General features: G+C 47.4%; 1 protein-coding gene and 1 long non-coding RNA gene across 3 annotated transcripts in view; one reads left to right on the forward strand and one right to left on the reverse strand.

The window, feature by feature from the left end:
- LOC122924880 overlaps nt 1-14,596 on the forward strand; it is a 45,167-nt gene extending 30,571 nt beyond the window's left edge. The window contains exons 1-3 of one of the 2 annotated variants that reach the window (XR_006387443.1): nt 7,178-7,384; nt 10,517-10,701; nt 13,450-14,596. This is a non-coding gene — a long non-coding RNA (uncharacterized LOC122924880). Of the gene's footprint in view, nt 1-7,177; nt 7,385-10,516; nt 10,702-13,449 lie in introns of those variants that run through there. The other variant, XR_006387444.1, reaches the window with a different exon arrangement.
- Nucleotides 1-20,734, reverse strand: part of MTMR12 (myotubularin related protein 12) — a 38,167-nt gene that overhangs the window by 13,494 nt on the left and 3,939 nt on the right. Inside the window, exons 2-7 of the mRNA XM_044276401.1 lie at nt 16,970-17,033; nt 8,781-8,917; nt 8,262-8,334; nt 6,434-6,570; nt 6,183-6,276; nt 402-531 (exon numbers count right to left, since the gene is read on the reverse strand). Coding sequence (XP_044132336.1) covers nt 402-531; nt 6,183-6,276; nt 6,434-6,570; nt 8,262-8,334; nt 8,781-8,917; nt 16,970-17,033 — 635 coding nt within the window. The remainder of the gene's footprint in view (nt 1-401; nt 532-6,182; nt 6,277-6,433; nt 6,571-8,261; nt 8,335-8,780; nt 8,918-16,969; nt 17,034-20,734) is intronic.

The raw sequence follows: 20,734 nt of genomic DNA on the forward strand, positions 1-20,734 counted from the left end.
ATCTAAGTTCCAACAAACCCTTATAAAAAAATCTGGTGTTATTAAATGTTTTTATACAGTTTAAGGCCTGCCTGTGCGCCCCGTGGCCGTGCTGCGGCCCGAAAAATGCGGGCTGCAATGCACGAACACTGACCGTGGGGCAGCCGCAGCGGATCCCCGACCCATTCACTTTAATGGGTCCACGATCCGGCCGTTCCGCAAAAAGATAGGACATGTTCTATCTTTTTGTGGAACGGAAGTACGGGACAAAACCCCACGGAAGCACTCTGTAGTGATGCGGTCCGCAATACGGCAACGGGACACCTACGGTCGTGTGCAGGAGGCCTAAAACTGCAATTTAAAAAAAGTAGTAAAAGAAAACAAACGTTAAGCGAGATCAAGGCCGCAGCTCCCACACGTACCTGTCTGAGACTTTGTACATCTGATTGATGGATAAAACCTTGTAACATAGATTCCCCTTGGTACGGTCTACCTCCTTACGCCAATCCTCGGGATTCTCAAACAGCAAAGTCAGATCCTTGGCACTTGTGGCTTAAATAAAATGGAAATATGATCAACGACTCTGCTGCCCGGTCCCATATTGCCTCTAGCCTACTCTGCCCAAATCCAGTTGTCACACACAGTGATTGCCATCACTCACAGAGACATCACCAGAACTTTCAGGCGTATACAGGCAGGAGAGACACAATGCATATCCCCTGTGCCTCTCTGGCGGCAGAAACTGATTTCTGTTAAATGCTTTCTCACCTCCAACATGTGGCATATCACTAGGACGCCACTTCTGGGGGACACATCTAACGTTATAATGGAGCTTCCAAGGTGAACAGGAGCGCAGTACCGCATGTGCAAGCGCCCTCCATTCATTTCTATGAGTGTGCTCCCTTGGCTGTTTCTGGCAGTTTCACAGAAGTGAATGGAGCGGTGGCCACGCTTGTGCAATGTGCTCTCCAGTCATGTCTATAGGATTTCAGAAAATGGCCGAGCACGCTGCTCGGCTATTTTTTGGCACTCCTATAGAAATTAATGGAGGGCGGACGCTTGTGAGCGGTAAACTTTGGGAGCTATGTTCTACAGATAGGTGTGGTTTCCACCTCTGGTACCTGCACCTAACTGACATTTGTGGCATATCCTAGTGATGTTGGTGGTGCGACAAACCCTTGAAGGGAGTTTAAAGGAAAACTCCACTGGAAATCATAGTAAAGTATTCTCTCATCTCAAATCACAATGTGACCTGCCATCGCTGTCTCTTACAGGTCTGAGTAATAAATATTGGGGAGAATGTACCAGAATTGGATGACAATACCTCGTCTGTCTGCACTCCAGGACATGCTGTAGGTCTATTGGAAACCAATGCTTTCTGCCCTTCCCTGCAATGGGGTGAAGTTAGCGCACTGCCTGGGAAATGCATGCAGCTGCACAAAGCACCGTCTGCAGCTTCTCCTGTGCCTTAAACCTGCTCATAACCTGGAACGGTGTATACAGCGTATATTCCGATAGATGTGATGTGGGCCACATTTGAGGAATGCAGATTGTGACTCCTACAATCGAGAGATTTTCCTGGTCTACAACACAAATTAGAGGTGGCACAGAGGAAATAAAGGTGCAGTGGTATACTGCGGGCTAGGTTAGAGGAGGCGGGTATCTCTTTAATGAAAATAAAAAATACAAACAGCACGGGGCATGTTTGGCCTTTAAGAATCCATAAAACATCTACTCTATGCCTTGATTCTTGGCCTTGACAAGGAAACCACATAGAACTGCATTGTCCCCGAGCAGCCTTGCATATACTGTGGAATTTCCCTGCAGCTATTCGGGGGGAGCATTACACTATGGCGTCATATTTGAAGCCATTGTGTAATATAGGCGCTGGTGTAAGTTTATATGCTTAAAACATACAATTCGGCCCTCAACATTGCCAAACAAAAGTACTTCACCTCTCAAATAACCCAAAATGATTCTTTGACACTTTTCACTCCCTTCTAAGCCCTAAAGTTCCAGAACCCGTCACAGCGCTGATGACATGGCCACTTACTTCAGAGACAAGATTGGCGATATCTGGAAGGAAATAATCTCCCAGTCCCCAACTAATTTCAATCCTCCCCCCTCTCACACTTCCATGTGCTCTCTCTCCTATTTGGACCCTGTAACAGATGAAGTCTCCAGGCTTCTCTCTTCTTCTCGACCCACAACCTGCAGCAGTGGTCCTATTCCTCACACCTCCTCCAGTGCCTCTCACCAGCTGTCATCACTCACCTTACTACAATATTTAACCTCACTCGCTCTTCTGGTATACTTCCGTCCTCTTTCAAACATTCTGTTATAACCCCACTGCTAAAAAAAACAAAACATCTCTTGACCCGACCTGTGCTGCTAATTACCGACCTGTTTCTAATCTCCCCTTCAACTCTAAACGCCTTGAACGTCTTGTCTACTCTCGCTTAGTAAGCTATCTCTCTGTAAACTATCTTCTTGACCACTTACAATCTGCCTTTGGCCCTCTCCACTCTACAGAAACTGGCCTTACTAAAGTGTCTAACGATCTGATGACAGCAAAAAGGAATGGCGATTATACGCTACTGATTCTTCTGGATCTCTCGGCCACGTTCGATACTGTAGACCACAAACTCCTCCTCACTATGCTCTCTCCTGGTTCTCTTTCTATCTCTCTGGCCGCACCTCTAGTATATCATTCGTTGGTTCTACTTCTACTCTTCCTTTTGATTTTGGCCTCAGGGTTCAGTACTAAGTCCTCTACTCATCTCTCTCTATACAGCCCCTATCAGAATCTCCCCATCTCTATGCTGATGACACCCAACTATACACTTCATCTCTTGACATCACCCCTTGCTTTACTCCAACACACCAATAATTGTCTGGCAGCTGTCTCTAACATCATGTCCTCTCTGTATCTAAAAGGGAACCTCTCAAAAACTAAACTTCTTGTTTTTGCCCCCATCTACTAACCTACCTAAACTTGATATTTCTATTTTGGTCTGCGGTACTATCATAACTCATGGGCAGCATGCCGACTGTCTTGGGGCCATGTTTGACTCTGATCTTTCCTTTGTTCCCCATATCCAATCTTGTCGTCTACACCTCAAGAACATCTCCAGAATCTGACCTAATCTTACACTGATAACGGCAAAAACTTACTAATCTGTCACCCTCTCACTAAACTCTCCACCTTTCAGTCTATCCTAAATGCTGCAGCCAGGCTCATCTATCTATCCACCCGCTACACTGATGCTACTAGTCTGTGCCAGTCACTTCACTGGTTGCTCATCCACCACAGAATGCAGTTCAAACTTCTCACTCTCACCCACAAAGCTCTCCTCATACATCTCCTCCCTCATTTCCGTCTACTTGTGATCTCTGTTCTGTTTGTGACCCAAAATTTAAATCCTCCATAATTCGTACCTCTCACTCCCGTCTTCAAGACTTTTCTCGAGCTGCACCTACTCTCTGGAATACTCTGCCCCAGAATACCAGGTCAAGTCCCATCTTTCCTACCTTCAAATGTGCCTTAAAAACACATCTTTTCAGTCAGGCTTATCAAGCTTATTAAAAATGACTTTCCCCCAATTAACCCCTACCCCACCAACCAGGGGCGTACATAGAAATCACTGGGCCCCATAGCAAGAATCGAAATTGGGCCCCCATTCCCCGTTTATAGCCCCTCCCACTACCCATTCCAGGCCTTTCTCTTTGTTCCATGAACTATTCTTGCTGCGTTTTATAGTTTATGCCTTCAGGACCGGATTGGGATTACAAAACAGACCTGGCACACAAAATAGGTATAATAGTTGCAGTGTGTACAGATGTATAGAGTATACAGCAGTGTACTGATATGTGAGGTACGAGGTATAATAGATGTAGTATATACAGCAGTGTACTGATATGTGAGGTACGGGGTATAATATATGCAGTGTGTACAGGTATATAGTATATACAGCAGTGTACTGATAGGTGAGGTACGAGGTATAATAGATGCAGTGTGTACAGATATATAGTATATACAGCAGTGGACTGATATATGAGGTACGACCTGTAATTTATACCTCACGTCAATACACTGCTGTATTTACTCTATACCTGTACACACTGCATCTATTATACCTTGTACCTCACATATTACACTACCGTATATACTATATACCTGTACACACTTCATATATTCTACCTCCTACCTCACATATCAGTACACTGCTGTATAGACTATATATCTGTACACACTGCATCTATTATACCTCGTACCTCACCTATCAGTACACTGCTGTATATACTATATACCTGTACACACTTCATATATTCTACCTCCTACCTCACATATCAGTACACTGCTGTATATACTATATATCTGTACATACTGCATCTATTATACCTTGACCTCACATATCAGTACACACTGCATCTATAATATTGTGTAATATATGCAGTGTATGTGTATATATACAGTTGCAAAAAAAAAAAAAGTATGTGAACCCTTTGGAATGATATGGATTTCTGCACAAATTGGTCATAAAATGTGATCTGATCTTCATCTAAGTCACAACAATAGACAATCACAGTCTGCTTAAACTAATGACACACAAAGAATTACATGTTACCATGTTTTTATTGAGCACAACATGTAAACATTCACAGTGCAGGTGGAAAAAGTATGTGAACCCTTGGGCCACTCCAGAAGGTGTATTTTCTTGCAACTATATATATATACACACACACACACACACACAAAGCAGTGTATTGATGTGAGACATACAAGGTATAATACTGTAGATGCATTGTTTACAGATATATGTGGTCAGTTATACATTATGGTCACTGTGTGTGTGAGGTACATGAGGTAGTGGTCACTGTATCTGTCTGAAGTATTATACATGAGTGAGCAATGAGTAAAAACAGGGCATGGGGGGGGGGGGGGGGGTAAATAATGAGAAGTGGAGGGCCTCTCTTACCATTCCATTCCAGTCTGTATGGATCAATGCAGAGCTGATTGTAAACGTCTAATACTTGCTGTTAGGGGTTGAAGGATCTGTGATGATGTCATCATAGGTCCTGGCAGATGTACCTTTCAAATCTAGGAACTACACCATTTTTGGTGCAGTTTCTTTGCTACATCCTGCAGGACCTGTGATGTTGAAGATTATGTCATCACAGGTCCTGGCAGATGCACTGTTCTAACCTGGGAACTACACTTTAGGGTCCATTCACACGTCCGTTTTTTCTTTCCTGATCTGTTCCGTTTTTTCAGGAACAGATCAGGACCAGATCTGGACCCATTCATTTTCAATGGGTCCTGGAAAAAGTTTCCGTTGTTCCGTTCCGCATGTCCGTTTAAATATAAAACATGTCCTATTCTTGTCCTGAAAAATCGGATCCTGGTACAATACAAAGTCAATGGATCCGCAAAAAACGGATGACATTCGGATGTCATTCCGTATGTCATCCGTTTTTTGCGGATTCCGTTCCTGGAAACACATAACAAATTTTTTTTATTTTTATTTTTTTCAATTTTTTTTCAAAGAAATCCAAACAACTTTATTTGATTATTGAAATGTATACATGTTTCCGTTTTTTGCGGATCCGCAAAAAACGGATGACATACGGATGACATACGGAAACATTTTCAGGAACAACGGATCCGCAAAAAACGGACCGAAATTCGGATTATAGAAAAATACTGACGTGTGAATGTAGCCTTACAGTGTGCAGTTCCCTTACAGGACCTGTGATGACATCAAAGGTCCATTAGCTTTAGAAAGATAGACAGAAGTAATTAGGGGGCGGGGCCTCTCCTCCACTGCGGGCCCCTCTTCCTCACGGGCCCCATAGCAGCTGCGTGGTCTGCCTATATGGTAGGTATGCCACTGCCACCAACTCCTCAGGCCAGAACTCGATCTTCTAACGGTCCCAAACCCGAAGCAGATCGGCCTGCACCACTGCTTTCAGTACAATAATGGCTTGACTACTACATACCACAATCGACTACCTCCCAATTCCTCATAGACTGTAAGCTCTTACAAGCAGGGCCCCGACTCCTAGTGTTTCAGTTGTATATTAGCCAGTTACGTTGTGATGTCTTTTGTTTTGTACATGAACCCTCTGAATTTGTAAAGCGCTGTGGAACATGGTGGCGCTATATAAATAAAGATTATGATTTATGGGTTGTCAGAGCTCACCTTTGTAACAGGGGACAGCTTCTGTGTATGAAAAAAGGAAAATCAGCTTCAAACGTTTTGGGCTAAGGGTGTGATGAATGATCCCATTGACAATCTGAAACATAAAACAGAGAAAAAACGTCACTGACAACAAGAAGAGATCTTGAAAATGGTGAACATTTGAAACACAAAGGTGCGTTCTAGCTGCCCGTGCGGAGACTGCGCGGCGCCGGCCCGTGCGGACAACAATCAGAACTCCCAGTAATAAATACCCGGTTCACTTCATCCTCTTTGGCGTAGCGGAGACAGAAGTGGAACACTCTGAAGTCTTTACAGTAGATGATCAGCCTCTCGGGGTACTTCTTCAGCGGAGCCCCGGATATTTGAACCTTCTTCTTGTCATCATACACTGGAAATGAAAAGAAATCCAAGTAGAGGAAGACGTTACAACTACGGACCCCATCATACACACACATATATAACGGCAAGACAATAAGCCCCAATATCACCAGTAGATGCTAGTCTTCCTCTTCTATTAGGTTCTATCTGGGTGATAGCTGCCATTACAGGTTGTCACCCAAGCTCCTGAATGGGAACCTGGGAGCAGAGGATATATCACTCGACAACTACATCGATCTCCTTTTCAGGACTCCAGGTCATCTGGGTGACAACCATTATGGCTGCCATTACAGTCCACCTTCCCAGGCTCCAGAAGGCCACAGCTTCCTAGTTATTGGGGTAAGGGAATACAGCTAGGTAGATGGGCTTCATAGGAGTCAAAGAAAGTCAGCAGGAGCTGTAATGGCTGACAACCCCTGTGGGAGCTGTAATGGCAGACATATTGGTTGTCACCCTGCTCACCCAGACCAATCACTCCCCGTATTTTGCTAGTATAGAGGGAAATGCTTACTAAGCAGATAAAAGGTCATGAAGTGATATGTCCACACACTCTGTAGAGTTAATTATTAATTTTCTTTGCGCTACGAGATCCTAATCGTGTTTATTTTAGCCAAAGACTGAAGAATATGGAAATCCTGAGCGGAAATACTGTGACCTTAAGAAATCACAGCCATCGGCACCGACATGACATCAGGACCTCCTCACTCCCCCGCTGCCTGAACACGATGTGTGACCACAGCTCCACGTTCCGTCACCACCATGGGAGGAACGTCTTTACGCCAAAGAAACCAACCCAATAACTACCGATACACAGAACAGCACAGGTCGGCCATCGTACTAGCCTTCAAAATGTCCTATTATGTACACAAGGTAAAGGTGCCCATACAGCCATTTCCCCTGACCCGCACATGCACACTCGGCTTGGCTGAGCATGCATGTCATCTGAATGGCATCTGCTGTTGGGTGCCTCTTCTGGCGGTTTATCTTTTTGCTGAACAGAAGGAAGGATCAGGTAATTCAACTTATATATAGTCAAGACTTATTTCCTTTGACATCTGCATTTGGGGGAGCATTGGGAGGCCCCCCTAACATGTAAGATGGTCTCGCTGAAGAGGGTGGGTTTGGCTGACTTTGCAGTACAGTGTATAAGGGTCTTAAAGGGGTTGTCCAGTATTTTACAAATGATGGTCTCTCCACACTATGTGATGGGTGGGGGGTCCTCCCAGCACCCCTGCCAATCATCTGATCTTCTATGTAGTGGGCTGAGCAGATTACTGCAGCACTGCTCTCACTGAAGTGAATAGGAACAGTAACGTAGCTCCGGCGGTGGAGCTACACTGATACAGCTTATCGTTAGGGGTTGTACCTGCGCCTACCCTAAGGATAGATCAATACTTGTAAAATCATGGACAACACCTTTTAAAAATTCATTGCCTGGGACCCAGTAGTCTGGGATTATTACGGCAGCTCCACAGAAATGGAGGACTGATGGGACAGGACCATCCAGCGCCGTGGCTCAGCGGTCCGCACAGACGCCTTGCAGCATTGCACACACACACACTCGGCTGAGATTTTGAACTAGATTTGCATGCCAAGTACGTGAAGGAAACCACAAAACAACCTTAAAATAATGAAAAAAGAGGAAGCAGCACAAGAGCAAACACCGTTCAGGTAGACAGATTACACCAAGGTCCACCCTACCTGCATAGAGCTGGTCCACGCACTGCAAAGTGATGTCGTTCTCACCCACAATTTTGTTTTTGAATTCTGGAACCTAGAAAATAATAAAAAAAATGATTCACGAAAGACCCTGGTGACCGTTAAAGAGGTTGTTGCAAGATATAAACTGCATCACCCGTGCACAGGATGGCCCCCGGATCATGAGAAGGGGTGGAGGGGGTCCGGAGTTATCCAATATGAAGGGGCAAGTCGAGTGTAGGCCCTGCCGCTCCATTCAATTCTCTATGGGACTGCTGCCATCCCATAGAGATGAAGGGAGCTGCAATGTGACCAGTTTCCATTCATACTGGAAAGAGGGTGTTGGTTCAGATCTTGTACGTTAGGTTCAGATCTTCTGGAATTGGCAAAGGCTGGGTGACCACCCTGCGTGATTGGTGGTCACCCAACTTTACCAGATAAAGATATAACTTTACGAAAGACTGCAGCTTGATATAATGGGGAAGGGGGGGGGGGGGGGGGGATTTGCTGCAAAACGCTCACATTTTCTTCAGCGCCCTCCTCACACCGGAAGGTGATCTTGAAGTTGGTGCAGATCAGTCTTCCACAGATGCCTCGCTGGGAAGTTTCATCCTGGGAGACCTTCAATATGTTGCTGGCTTCACAGAGGAGCATCTCACCTGCATAACAAGAAGACGGTGGGCGGTAATTACTGCAGAGCGCATCACGCAATCCTACCCCGCACTATAAATCACTGGCGGGGCTGCAAACAATCCCAGTGTAGTCAGGGACATCAGAGGAACTGCTGCCAGTCAGGGGTCCATGAAACCGATCATGGAATAATGGCACAACTAGGCAATCTGCTATGGCATTAGGGCATCGTACAAACACTTTGAGGGGGCAGTCAAACATTGACAGCTTATGAATGTTGGATTAGTTGGGGTCTGGGTCCCAGGACCTTGCAGAGCAGCATGTTTGCCTGGTATATCCAAGTGAATGAGACAGAGCTGCAGTACCAGACACGGCCACACTCATATATATGGCACTGTGCTTGTGAAAACTACAGGGTGGAGCACTCTGCTCCATTCAATCTGGATATGAGCGGTGGTCCCAGGGGTCTGACCCGCACCAGTAAAACACTGACAACCTAAGGATATATACATGTATCAGGAAACGACACTTGTTTGTTGCACTGTGAATGAAGGGTGGACTGAAGGAGCTCCACTGATGATAATCAGACAGCCATGTGGTTATCAACCTCTCCTTCCAAGACCACGCCACTGCTATGAAGCCTGTGGACAAAGGGATCCTGGCAAGAACTGCTTCTTCTGTTTCCCAATAAAGCCACAGCATTTTCTACAAGTTGCCACTAGAGGGAGCTCACTGCATAGGAATTTATATTGCATTCTATAGAGTTTATATAAATCCACATGGACGGAGCTCCCCCTAGTGGTGGCTGCAGGCAACCAGAGCTTTAGAATTAATTCTGTGAAGGAAGCAGGGAGTAGATATATTGAAGTTATGTCAACTTTCTGGCATAAATACATAAAAAAAATATATGACGCTTGGGATACATTTTTAAAGGGATTTTCTCGGAGTAAAATATTGAAGACCTATCCTCAGGATAGGTCATCAATATCGGATCAGTGGGTTCTGAATTTCGCCAAACCTACTGGTCGACTGTTTGAAAAGGCTGCGATGCTCATTTGCGCGCTGTGCCCTCTTCCTAGGCCGGTGACGTCATGTCCATCGGTCTTATGCTCTATGTGCAGCTCAGTCCCATTCAAGTGACTGGGCCTGGGCTACAATACCAAGCAAATCCACCATACAGTGTGCAGCGCTGTGCTTGGAATGCAGTGAAGAGGCTGTGACCCTTTCAAAAAGCTGATCGGTTGGGGGTCTCAGTAGTCGGACGCCAACCAATCGGATATTTAGGAGAGGTCATAAATATTGTAATCCCTGCGAACCCTGTAACTTTTTGTTTCATGTGTAACTGTGTTGGAAACCTGCACAGTGTTAGAGATTATCTGTGTGTGGGGGGGGGGGGGGGGGGCGGAGCACATTCGAAATTTTGCTATGTGCCCATGATTTCTGTGTACACCCCTGCCCTCACCTTGCCATAATGGGGAAACAGATGTTCCCTTTCATGAGATACATGGAGGGCTACCATCAGACTGGTGGCTATAACGGTGACACAGGATACAATGTAAGCTGCGGGAGATGTTTTGCTCATAAATAATACAAGTTTATTTCCGACTATTTCCTTCCTTTCGATACAGATGACATCAGAGGAATGACTACTGCTGAGCACTTCCTTCTGAGGAAATAACTCCGGGGAGCCGCGGACAATAGACTTACAGTGCGAGGAGGACAGTCTCAGATAAAGATATGTATCTGAGGAACAGCGAGGTCCCTGCCCTGACTATTCATGGGATCGAAGTGGACTGCATGTGTTATATTCACGGTAATTTTCTGGAGATAAGCGGCGCCACATGTATCCAGGATTTGCATACCTGTCCCCCCTTATTTTAGCAAGCATGGACCATAGCATATTATTGGAGAGATAAAATCATGTCACCCCCCCCCCCCACTACGGAACTTTTATTCAGGTTATTGCCTCCTCTTACCATTCACATCCTGTTGTTACTGTCATGGGGAGATTTTGGATTTTGCCATCATGTCATCACCCTTCCCATACCACACACAGCAAGTTACTGTCATTTATCCTCCCCATATAGTCCGCAGTGACCTCAGGAGGAGGGGGATACAGGAACTTTTATTCGCGTTATTGCCCTCTTACCAGATACAACCCATTTCACTCAGGGGATGATACAGGAACTTGCCTTTCCCTTACATCCTAACCAGCAGCACAGTAACGGGGTGAGGATATCTATCCCCTCCTACCTTCTGTTTTGGACTGATAGTTTGCTTTGCTTGTTTGTTTCTTGCAATGTTTCTTTTTATTCATTATACTGGACTTCCTAGATTTTTCCGGAAAGTATATAAGGCTTGTTTCACACTAGCGCTAAAATCTTCTGGCAGGCTGTTCCAGCAGAGGAATACCCGGCCAGAGTTAATCGTAATTTGGCATAGCTGGAAGGGGCCGGAGTACCTCCAGGCCCCATTGACTATAACGGGACCCAGGGGGGATCCGGCCTTTTTCTTTCATTAGTGCCAAGAGTCGGCCGGACAAATATCTCTGCAAGCAAGTGTCACGGTGCGGTGTGGGTGGTAAACTGCACACCGAACACAGGAGGGAAGGGAAGAGGTACTAGGCCTGGAAACTAGGTAAAGGGGAAAGGTCACCACCTAGTGAATCCCTAAACTGAGCCCTGACTACTATCAGTATGAACAGACCTCGATGGTAGGAATGTTCATATGCAGGAACCTAGAGCCCAATCTGACCCTAAAGGACCCTGGAAATAGTGTCAGGATGAAATACGGCATGAAGGAACAAGAGAGACTCCCTCAGGCCTAATACCAAAAAGATAGGGGAGTACAACAAACAAGAAATAGGAATAGACACTTAAAGGGAGTCTGTCACCACTTTTTTGCATGTTAGACCATTAAAATAGGGTTATTTGATCCAGCCAGAACATAAAAACGGTACCTTTGTGGTAGAAAACGGACTTTTCAATTTGCAGAAAACGAACTTATAAGATTATTTTCGGAGCCCTCTCAAGTGCCCAGGGCGGTCTCTCAATCCTCAGAGCCCTGGCAGGCACCTCCTAAACGGCTGATAACTCCGCCCTCCGTGCGCCTCTGCCCGCCCGTTTACTCCCCTCCCCTGTCCCTTTCCACTGCGGCTGTGCGGTACAAATCGTAGCGGGCGCATGCGCAATGCGATGCCCGCTCCTGGCAGGGCATCGCAATACCTATTGCGCATGCGCCGGCTAATCGCCGTTTAGCCGGCGCATGCGCAATAGGTATTGCGATGCCCTGCCAGGAGCGGGCATCGCATTGCGCATGCGCCCGCTACGATTTGTACCGCACAGCCGCAGTGGAAAGGGACAGGGGAGGGGAGTAAACGGGCGGGCAGAGGCGCACGGAGGGCGGAGTTATCAGCCGTTTAGGAGGTGCCTGCCAGGGCTCTGAGGATTGAGAGACCGCCCTGGGCACTTGAGAGGGCTCCGAAAATAATCTTATAAGTTCGTTTTCTGCAAATTGAAAAGTCCGTTTTCTACCACAAAGGTACCGTTTTTATGTTCTGGCTGGATCAAATAACCCTATTTTAATGGTCTAACATGCAAAAAAGTGGTGACAGACTCCCTTTAAGCTACACCTGAGACGAGAGGTGTGGTCATAACCAGCAACAACACAGAAACAAGTGAAACCAAAGAGGCTGTCAGATCGCATCTCGTGCAGCCAGTCTCTTAGATCTTCTGACCCCTGTCACGGGAGAGACCGTGACAGAAAGTAGTGCCTATTGTGCGGAAGAATACCGGCACTAATGCTGGAAACAAGCCAGCGGGGAAAGGTAGTATCCTGCTATGGCAGATCTGATGGCGGACCTCTGCCGGAACAGCCTGCTGGAAGATTTTAGCGCTAGTGTGAAACTAGCCTAAGGGTGTTGCTTTAACCCTACACGGGGTTCTGAACCTATGAAGCTGCAGCCTGCTATTGCAGGTTTAGATACTTTGCACTAATGCACTTTTACCTTACACTTATGGCGGGTTTACACAGCCCGATCGTCAGGCAGATTATTGGGTACAAACACTCGTTCCCGATAATCTGCCTATTTAAAAGGTGCAGCCGATCACCTGATGAACAAGCGAAACGCTCGTTCATCGGGTAAAACAGTCATTTGTGCGGGCAGGTAAATTACTGTTTCTGGGCAGCAGATCGTGCGGTCTAAAGATGTATGAGGATGTAGCGGTAGCGATCACTCGTTCTCATACTGTGGAGGTGATCGCTGCTTGTAAATGCAGAAGTTCACCCCCACTTCCTGAGAAGATCAATAGTGTAAGGAGAGTCTCTTCCGTGTTTAGGTCTTTATTCTGATTCATAAAGTTAAGTTTAAGAAGTGGAACTAGGTTCCTTTAGGTTGGGACTGTTACAGATGAAGCGTCACCTCCCCGGCTCTAGTTTACACTGTTTAAACTGGGCACAGTGCTGCTTCCCTGAAAGTAGCTCGCACACTGCTGTATAATTATTTTTTTCCTTTCTTGGCATACATTTCTAATTAAGGTATTGTCTTTGATGTCACCGGCAGGTCCCAGAGACAGAGGTTCAGAAGGAAGAAAAGCACTTCAGCTGCAAGAATTACGATTTGCCCTTGTCCGATAGCTATGAATGCCTAAAGCGCCAGAATGTCGTCCTTGTGACCTTGCTGTGGACCATCTCTGCAATGTTGACCGATTTGAAAAGTCCAAGTTGATAGGAGTCCGTCTCTCTCCTTTCAGGAAAAAACTCTAAGAGGGTCATTTACTAACAAAAATTCTCCTATTTTGGTGTATTCCTGGTGCGGAATGTAGGGCAAAGGTTATTTGCGCTGTGATCTGAAACTTTTCCCAGCTTAACGCCAGGTCTAAAAAAGTGGGCATGGCAGGGAAGGGGACAGGCCCATCTCATGTATCATTTTCTTTGCCTGTTTTCAGCATAAAAAATTGTTTAAATGTAAGACAGCAAGGAAGCTCACGTAGATTTAGACCGGCGGTGGATACGACAAAGTTATGTAGAGGCCGGCGCTTCTTCATAACTTCAGCAGATCCATCGCCAGTGTACGGGGTTATTAAGACCCATGTCAAATGCCAGTCTTAATAAGTGACCCCCTAAATGTTGCCAGGTGCATCGACCCTAGTCAGAATATCAATCTGATGGAGAATTCAAGATAAAGTGTTTCCCTCTTCTGAAAAGGAGGGGATTATTCTTTCTGGGGAATAGGAAAAAAAATTGTTGATGTCCATCTGGTCAGGGGACTCAAGTTTCCACCTCAAGGGGACCTAGGGACTTAAAATATCCTGGAAATGATTCTTACTAAGCAATTTAGCTCAGATTTCATATGGGAAGCCTCTCAATCCTAAACAGGTCCAGCTCTGCCTATGTGGGAAGCTAAGAAGAGCGGGGCTATGCTCTGGATGGGGGACTAGTGCCTCCACTCGGCAGGAGCTCTGCTTGAGAAAGTAAGCTTGTCTTGAAGTTCTAAAAGGCCAGAAAGTCATCGGCTCGTTTTTCTTCTGTGGAAGTGTATCTCATCAGATCCTTCTTCTGCATAAAGTGAATCATCTACTAAGGCGATTGTGCCTGCCCTCACTGCAGTGAACAAGTACACAGGTTCACTCCTAAAAAATACAAGGTAGTGGGCTCCCCAAAAGTTGACACAGCTCTGAGCAGACTATTAAGGAATCTACTGTACCTGCTGGAACCGTTCTTCACTAAGGCTAGTTTCACACTAGCGGCAAGGAACTCCGGCGGGTGAACAGCCTGTCGGTTCCGTCCTGCCGCTAGTGCACACGTGCCCCCGGCTACCGCTCCGATCACATTGACTATAATGGGGGCAGGGCGGAGTTCCGATAAACAAACGTTTCGCACCTTTAGGATTTAGATTATTGGGAATGAGCCCCTGACAATCTGCCCGACCATCAACCTGCCTTAAAGCGGATCTGTCACCTACATCATGGCTAATGAAGTAACTGCATGTAGTAGCTTATTCCCAATTTTACCTTTGTTTCAGCGATTGCAGTTTTCTATCTTCTGAAAATGGAAAAGTTTGGTATGCAAATGAGGCAGTGAGGTGCCCAGAGGGGAGTTATTTTTTTTCGTACAAAATGGACCCAACCACGCCCCCCCCCCGCTTCGTCACATACAAGCCCTAACTCCGCTCACCCTTTCCCTGCTGCGTCTAAATCTTTTGCATGGCAGTGCTGAACACTGTCCCACTGAGGGCATCAGCCTCAATTCTCCAACTGGGCATGCACCGAGCCCAGTGACACTTCTTCCCCTTTGCTTCAAGAACATGCTGATTTAGACGCGAAGAGTTATGACTTGTATGTGACGAATGGGGGGGGGGGGGGGGGCTGCCCTTGTTGTGGGGTGCGCAGACACATTGCAGCAGGGGCCGTCACGTCAGAGCGGAGGCAGGCTTGGGCACCATCGGAGGCGTGCCTGGGCTCCTCGGTATGAAAATAATGCCCCTCTGGGCACCTTACATGGCTCATTTGCATATCAAACAAACAGTTTTTTCAGAAGACCGAAAAAACACTTATCATTGAAACAAATGTACTCTTGGGAATACGGTTCTATTTGCTCCCTGTCAATTGCTTTACTTCAATAACCCTGATGTAGGCGACAGATTCCCATTAAAGAGGTTGTCTCATCTCACTGCACCTGCAGTTCACAGATCTTCTTAAATACTCACACCCTTAGATGGAGTGCCCACCGTCTCTTGAAGAACACATGGAATATCTGCGGTCCCGTACCTGGACGTTTGGCCAATAAATGCCCTCTTTAAACTACCGTCCAACTCTTGGGTTGGACTTTTCATCCCATCAGGAATGAAATGTTCTTAGACTTTAGATTCCCTGGAGATATTTCTCTCCCTTCCTCCTGTACGTTAAGAATCGCCCATAGAGGGGCCTACAGTCCCTCAGTCCTAACAGCAGCACACGTTAGAAATCAACGCTTCTCCTATGTCCTAACCAGCAGGATACGGAATAAGGGTCCATTCACACGTCCGCATCCGTTCTGCAGAACAGGTGCAGACCCATTCATTTTCAATAAGACCGGAATGTGCTGTCCGCATCCGCACTTCTGTATCTGTCAAAAAATAGAACATGTCCTATTCTTGTCCATTGAGAGTTCCGGCAATGTGCGGTCCGCAAAATGCGGAACGCACATTGCCAGTGTCCGTGTCTTGCGGATCCGCAAAACACATACGGACGTGTAAATGGACCCTAACTTTTACCTACCGGAATTCCCCTTTAAGTATCACAGTCTATTACCGTCATCTCTCCAACTGTACACCCTACAATGACCCCAAGAAGGGTGGGCAGTATACAACGTTTCTTCATCTTATCAGCCCCTTTACAAATCGGGGAATATTTGGGATTTTGTGCGTCTCTGGTTCCGCTTTGCTCGGAGCCCTGGTGTCCTATGGGACTGTTACATATGAGGAGACCAATATTATTTATGATGTGCGATAGGCCCTGTTACAGAACTTGCGCTGGAGTCCTGAAGTTTTAAAATTTCGCCTCTGGTCCACAGAAAAAGTCAGGACATATTGGTAGGATATACCATGCATTTATTAAATACCGTCACGACCCTGGGAATCAAGGGGGAGCAGATTTTGCATGGCTGTTCTGGGTAATACAGTTGGAGCTGTGCTGCAGTTCTACTGCACTGTGGGTGGCGCCACTGCGCACGTTTAAACAGTAAACGGGACATAGCGCTACACTAGCCCCGCGTCCTCGGCATTCTCGGGATCTGTGGTGTACCTTCCACATGGTTATAGGGCCTTTGGAGGAAAGGTGCTCGGCTCTGAGCTGCATCTTCCTACAGCTACCACTAGGGGGGGGTTTCATTGCATAGGCAATTTTTCAGCTCTCTAAACCCACATGCAATGAGCTCCCCCTAGTGGTAGCTGCAGGTGGCCAGAACTTTATCATTTCCTAGGCAAAGGTAAGCACATAAAAATATATTTACAGAAAATCTGATTATAATTATAATCTATATATGTTAGACGGCGTATTTTCCTTTTAAAAAAAACTTTTTCATCAGACGGAAAAATATGTTACCTGGTAATAGCAGAACATCATCGACCTTCTCTATTTGCTCCACCTTCTCTTTGACATCAATCTCCTGATGGATGGAGAGAGAAAAAAAAAAAAAGATACAATTATGGTTTCCATTCACTGACAACAACAATGATCTTAGCTTGTTCCATAACTTTATACAATGAATATGCTTTATTTGCTGAAAACCACGTTAAAGGGGATCTCCAATATATGATCAGCAGGGGTCCGACACCGTGCACCCCCTGATCTGCGTAACTCCGGCACAGCTCCGTTCATTCAGTGCAGGCGCCGGAGCTACAGTGAAACTACTTATTGGGGGATAGGGAGGGAGGGGATATATGCACAGTCTCCAGATCTGGACCCCTGCAAATCATATGTCAATAGCCTGAGGACCCTTTTAAGGATCTGTGCGTCCTGTATTTGTGGTTACAGTAATGTTTCTACATTGTAGCAGTCAGTGGTTATTCCAGATCTTATTTCTCTTCCCCTAAATTTTTTTTTGCAGATTGTATGAGATTTGGTAAAGTCAAATCCGCTTTGCTGCTTCTGTAAAACGCTGCAGATTTTCTAACCACAAAATCCAGAGAGAAATTCCCCAGCGTATTACAATTTCCGCCATATTTTAAGAAATCTGACCTGTTGAGCTTTTCTGGACGGAAATAGACCTGCAGTGCGGATTTTTTAAATTCTGTATCATGTCAATTACTTCTGGATTTTCATTGTGGATTTCACCCCTTTCAATCTAGAGGGGGTGACATCAGCATGCTACAGGTGCAGATTCTGCTGCTGCGCCATATAGGCTGGGACATAAAATGGCAATGCTGAGAATACATGAGAACATGGAAAAGTAGCTAAAAACAGGTTCAGTGATAGGAAACCGGGCAGTTATTAATGGTGCGGCCTCAGAATGGGTCACAGTTATCAGCGTGGTCACCAGTGGGCTAACACAGGGGGCAGTACTGGAGAAGTCACAGTCCCCAGTGGGCTAACACAGGGGGCAGTACTGGAGAAGTCACAGTCCCCAGTGGGCTAACACAAGGGGCAGTATGGGGGAGGACAAAGTCACCAGCGGGCTAACACAGGGGGCAATATTGGAGAGGTCACAGTCACCCGTGGGCTAACACAGGGGGCAGTACTGGAGAAGTCACAGTCACCAGTGGGCTAACACAAGGGCCAGTATGGGGGAGGACAACGTCCCCAGTGGGCTAACACAGGGGGCAGTATGGGGGAGGACAAAGTCACCAGTGGGCTAACACAGGGGGCAGTATTGGAGAAGTCACAGTCCCCAGTGGGCTAACACAAAAGGCAGTATTGGAGAAGTCACAGTCCCCAGTGGGCTAACACAAGGGGCAGTACTGGAGAAGTCACAGTCCCCAGTGGCCTAACACAGGGGGCAGTACTGGAGAAGTCACAGTCCCCAGTGGGCTAACACAAGGGGCAGTATTGGAGAAGTCACAGTCCCCAGTGGGCTAACACAGGGGGCAGTATTGGAGAAGTCACAGTCCCCAGTGGGCTAACACAGGGGGCAGTATTGGAGAAGTCACAGTCCCCAGTGGGCTAACACAGGGGGCAGTATGGGGGAGGACAAAGTCCCCAGTGGGCTAACACAAGGGGCAGTATTGGAGAAGTCACAGTCCCCAGTGGGCTAACACAAGGGGCAGTATGGTGGAGGACAAAGTCACCAGTGGGCTAACACAAGGGGCAGTATTGGAGAAGTCACAGTCCCCAGTGGGCTAACACAGGGGGCAGTATTGGAGAAGTCACAGTCCCCAGTGGGCTAACACAGGGGGCAGTATTGGAGAAGTCACAGTCCCCAGTGGGCTAACACAGGGGGCAGTATGGGGGAGGACAAAGTCCCCAGTGGGCTAACACAAGGGGCAGAATTGGAGAAGTCACAGTCCCCAGTGGGCTAACACAAGGGGCAGTATGGGGGAGGACAAAGTCACCAGTGGGCTAACACAAGGGGCAGTATTGGAGAAGTCACAGTCCCCAGTGGGCTAACACAAGGGGCAGTATGGGGGAGGACAAAGTCCCCAGTGGGCTAACACAGGGGGCAGTACTGGAGAAGTCACAGTCCCCAGTGGGCTAACACAGGGGGCAGTACTGGAGAAGTCACAGTCCCCAGTGGGCTAACACAAGGGGCAGTATTGGAGAAGTCACAGTCCCCAGTGGGCTAACACAGGGGGCAGTACTGGAGAAGTCACAGTCCCCAGTGGGCTAACACAGGGGGCAGTACTGGAGAAGTCACAGTCCCCAGTGGGCTAACACAGGGGGCAGTACTGGAGAAGTCACAGTCCCCAGTGGGCAAACACAGTGGGAGGTATTGGAGAAGTCACAGTCACCAGTGGGCTAACACAGTGGGAGGTATTGGAGAAGTCACAGTCACCAGTGGGCTAACACAGGGGGCAGTATTGGAGAAGTCACAGTCACCAGTGGGCTAACACAGGGGGCAGTATTGGAGAAGTCACAGTCACCAGTGGGCAAACACAGTGGGAAGTATTAGAGAAGTCACAGTCACCAGCGGGCTAACACAGGGGGCAGTACTGGAGAAGTCACAGTCACCAGCGGGCTAACACAGGGGGCAGTACTGGAGAAGTCACAGTCACCAGCGGGCTAACACAGGGGGCAGTATTGGAGAAGTCACAGTCCCCAGTGGGCTAACACAGGGGGCAGTATTGGAGAAGTCACAGTCCCCAGTGGGCTAACACAGGGGCAGTACTGGAGAAGTCACAGTCACCAGTGGGCTAACACAGGGGGCAGTATTGGAGAAGTCACAGTCACCAGCTGGCAGTATTGGAGAAGTCACAGTCCCCAGTGGGCTAACACAGGGGGCAGTACTGGAGAAGTCACAGTCCCCAGTGGGCTAACACAGGGGGCAGTACTGGAGAAGTCACAGTCCCCAGTGGGCTAACACAAGGGGCAGTACTGGAGAAGTCACAGTCCCCAGTGGGCTAACACAGGGGGCAGTACTGGAGAAGTCACAGTCCCCAGTGGGCTAACACAGGGGGCAGTACTGGAGAAGTCACAGTCCCCAGTGGGCTAACACAGGGGGCAGTATTGGAGAAGTCAGTCACCAGTGGGCAAACACAGTGGGAAGTATTAGAGAAGTCACAGTCACCAGTGGGCTAACACAGTGGGAAGTATTGGAGAAGTCACAGTCACCAGTGGGCTAACACAAGGGGCAGTATGGGGGAGGACAAAGTCACCAGTGGGCTAACACAGGGGGCAGTACTGGAGAAGTCACAGTCACCAGTGGGCTAACACAGGGGCACTACTGGAGAAGTCACAGTCACCAGTGGGCTAACACAGGGGGCAGTATTGGAGAAGTCACAGTCCCCAGTGGGCTAACACAGGGGGCAGTACTGGAGAAGTCACAGTCACCAGCGGGCTAACACAGGGGGCAGTATTGGAGAAGTCACAGTCCCCAGTGGGCTAACACAGGGGCAGTACTGTAGAAGTCACAGTCACCAGTGGGCTAACACAGGGGGCAGTATTGGAGAAGTCACAGTCACCAGCTGGCAGTATTGGAGAAGTCACAGTCCCCAGTGGGCTAACACAGGGGGCAGTACTGGAGAAGTCACAGTCCCCAGTGGGCTAACACAGGGGGCAGTACTGGAGAAGTCACAGTCCCCAGTGGGCTAACACAGGGGGCAGTACTGGAGAAGTCACAGTCCCCAGTGGGCTAACACAGGGGGCAGTATTGGAGAAGTCACAGTCACCAGTGGGCAGTATTGGAGAAGTCACAGTCACCAGTGGGCAGTATTG

The sequence above is a fragment of the Bufo gargarizans genome, chromosome 1 (assembly GCF_014858855.1).
Source record: "Bufo gargarizans isolate SCDJY-AF-19 chromosome 1, ASM1485885v1, whole genome shotgun sequence".
Classification (NCBI taxonomy): domain Eukaryota; kingdom Metazoa; phylum Chordata; class Amphibia; order Anura; family Bufonidae; genus Bufo; species Bufo gargarizans.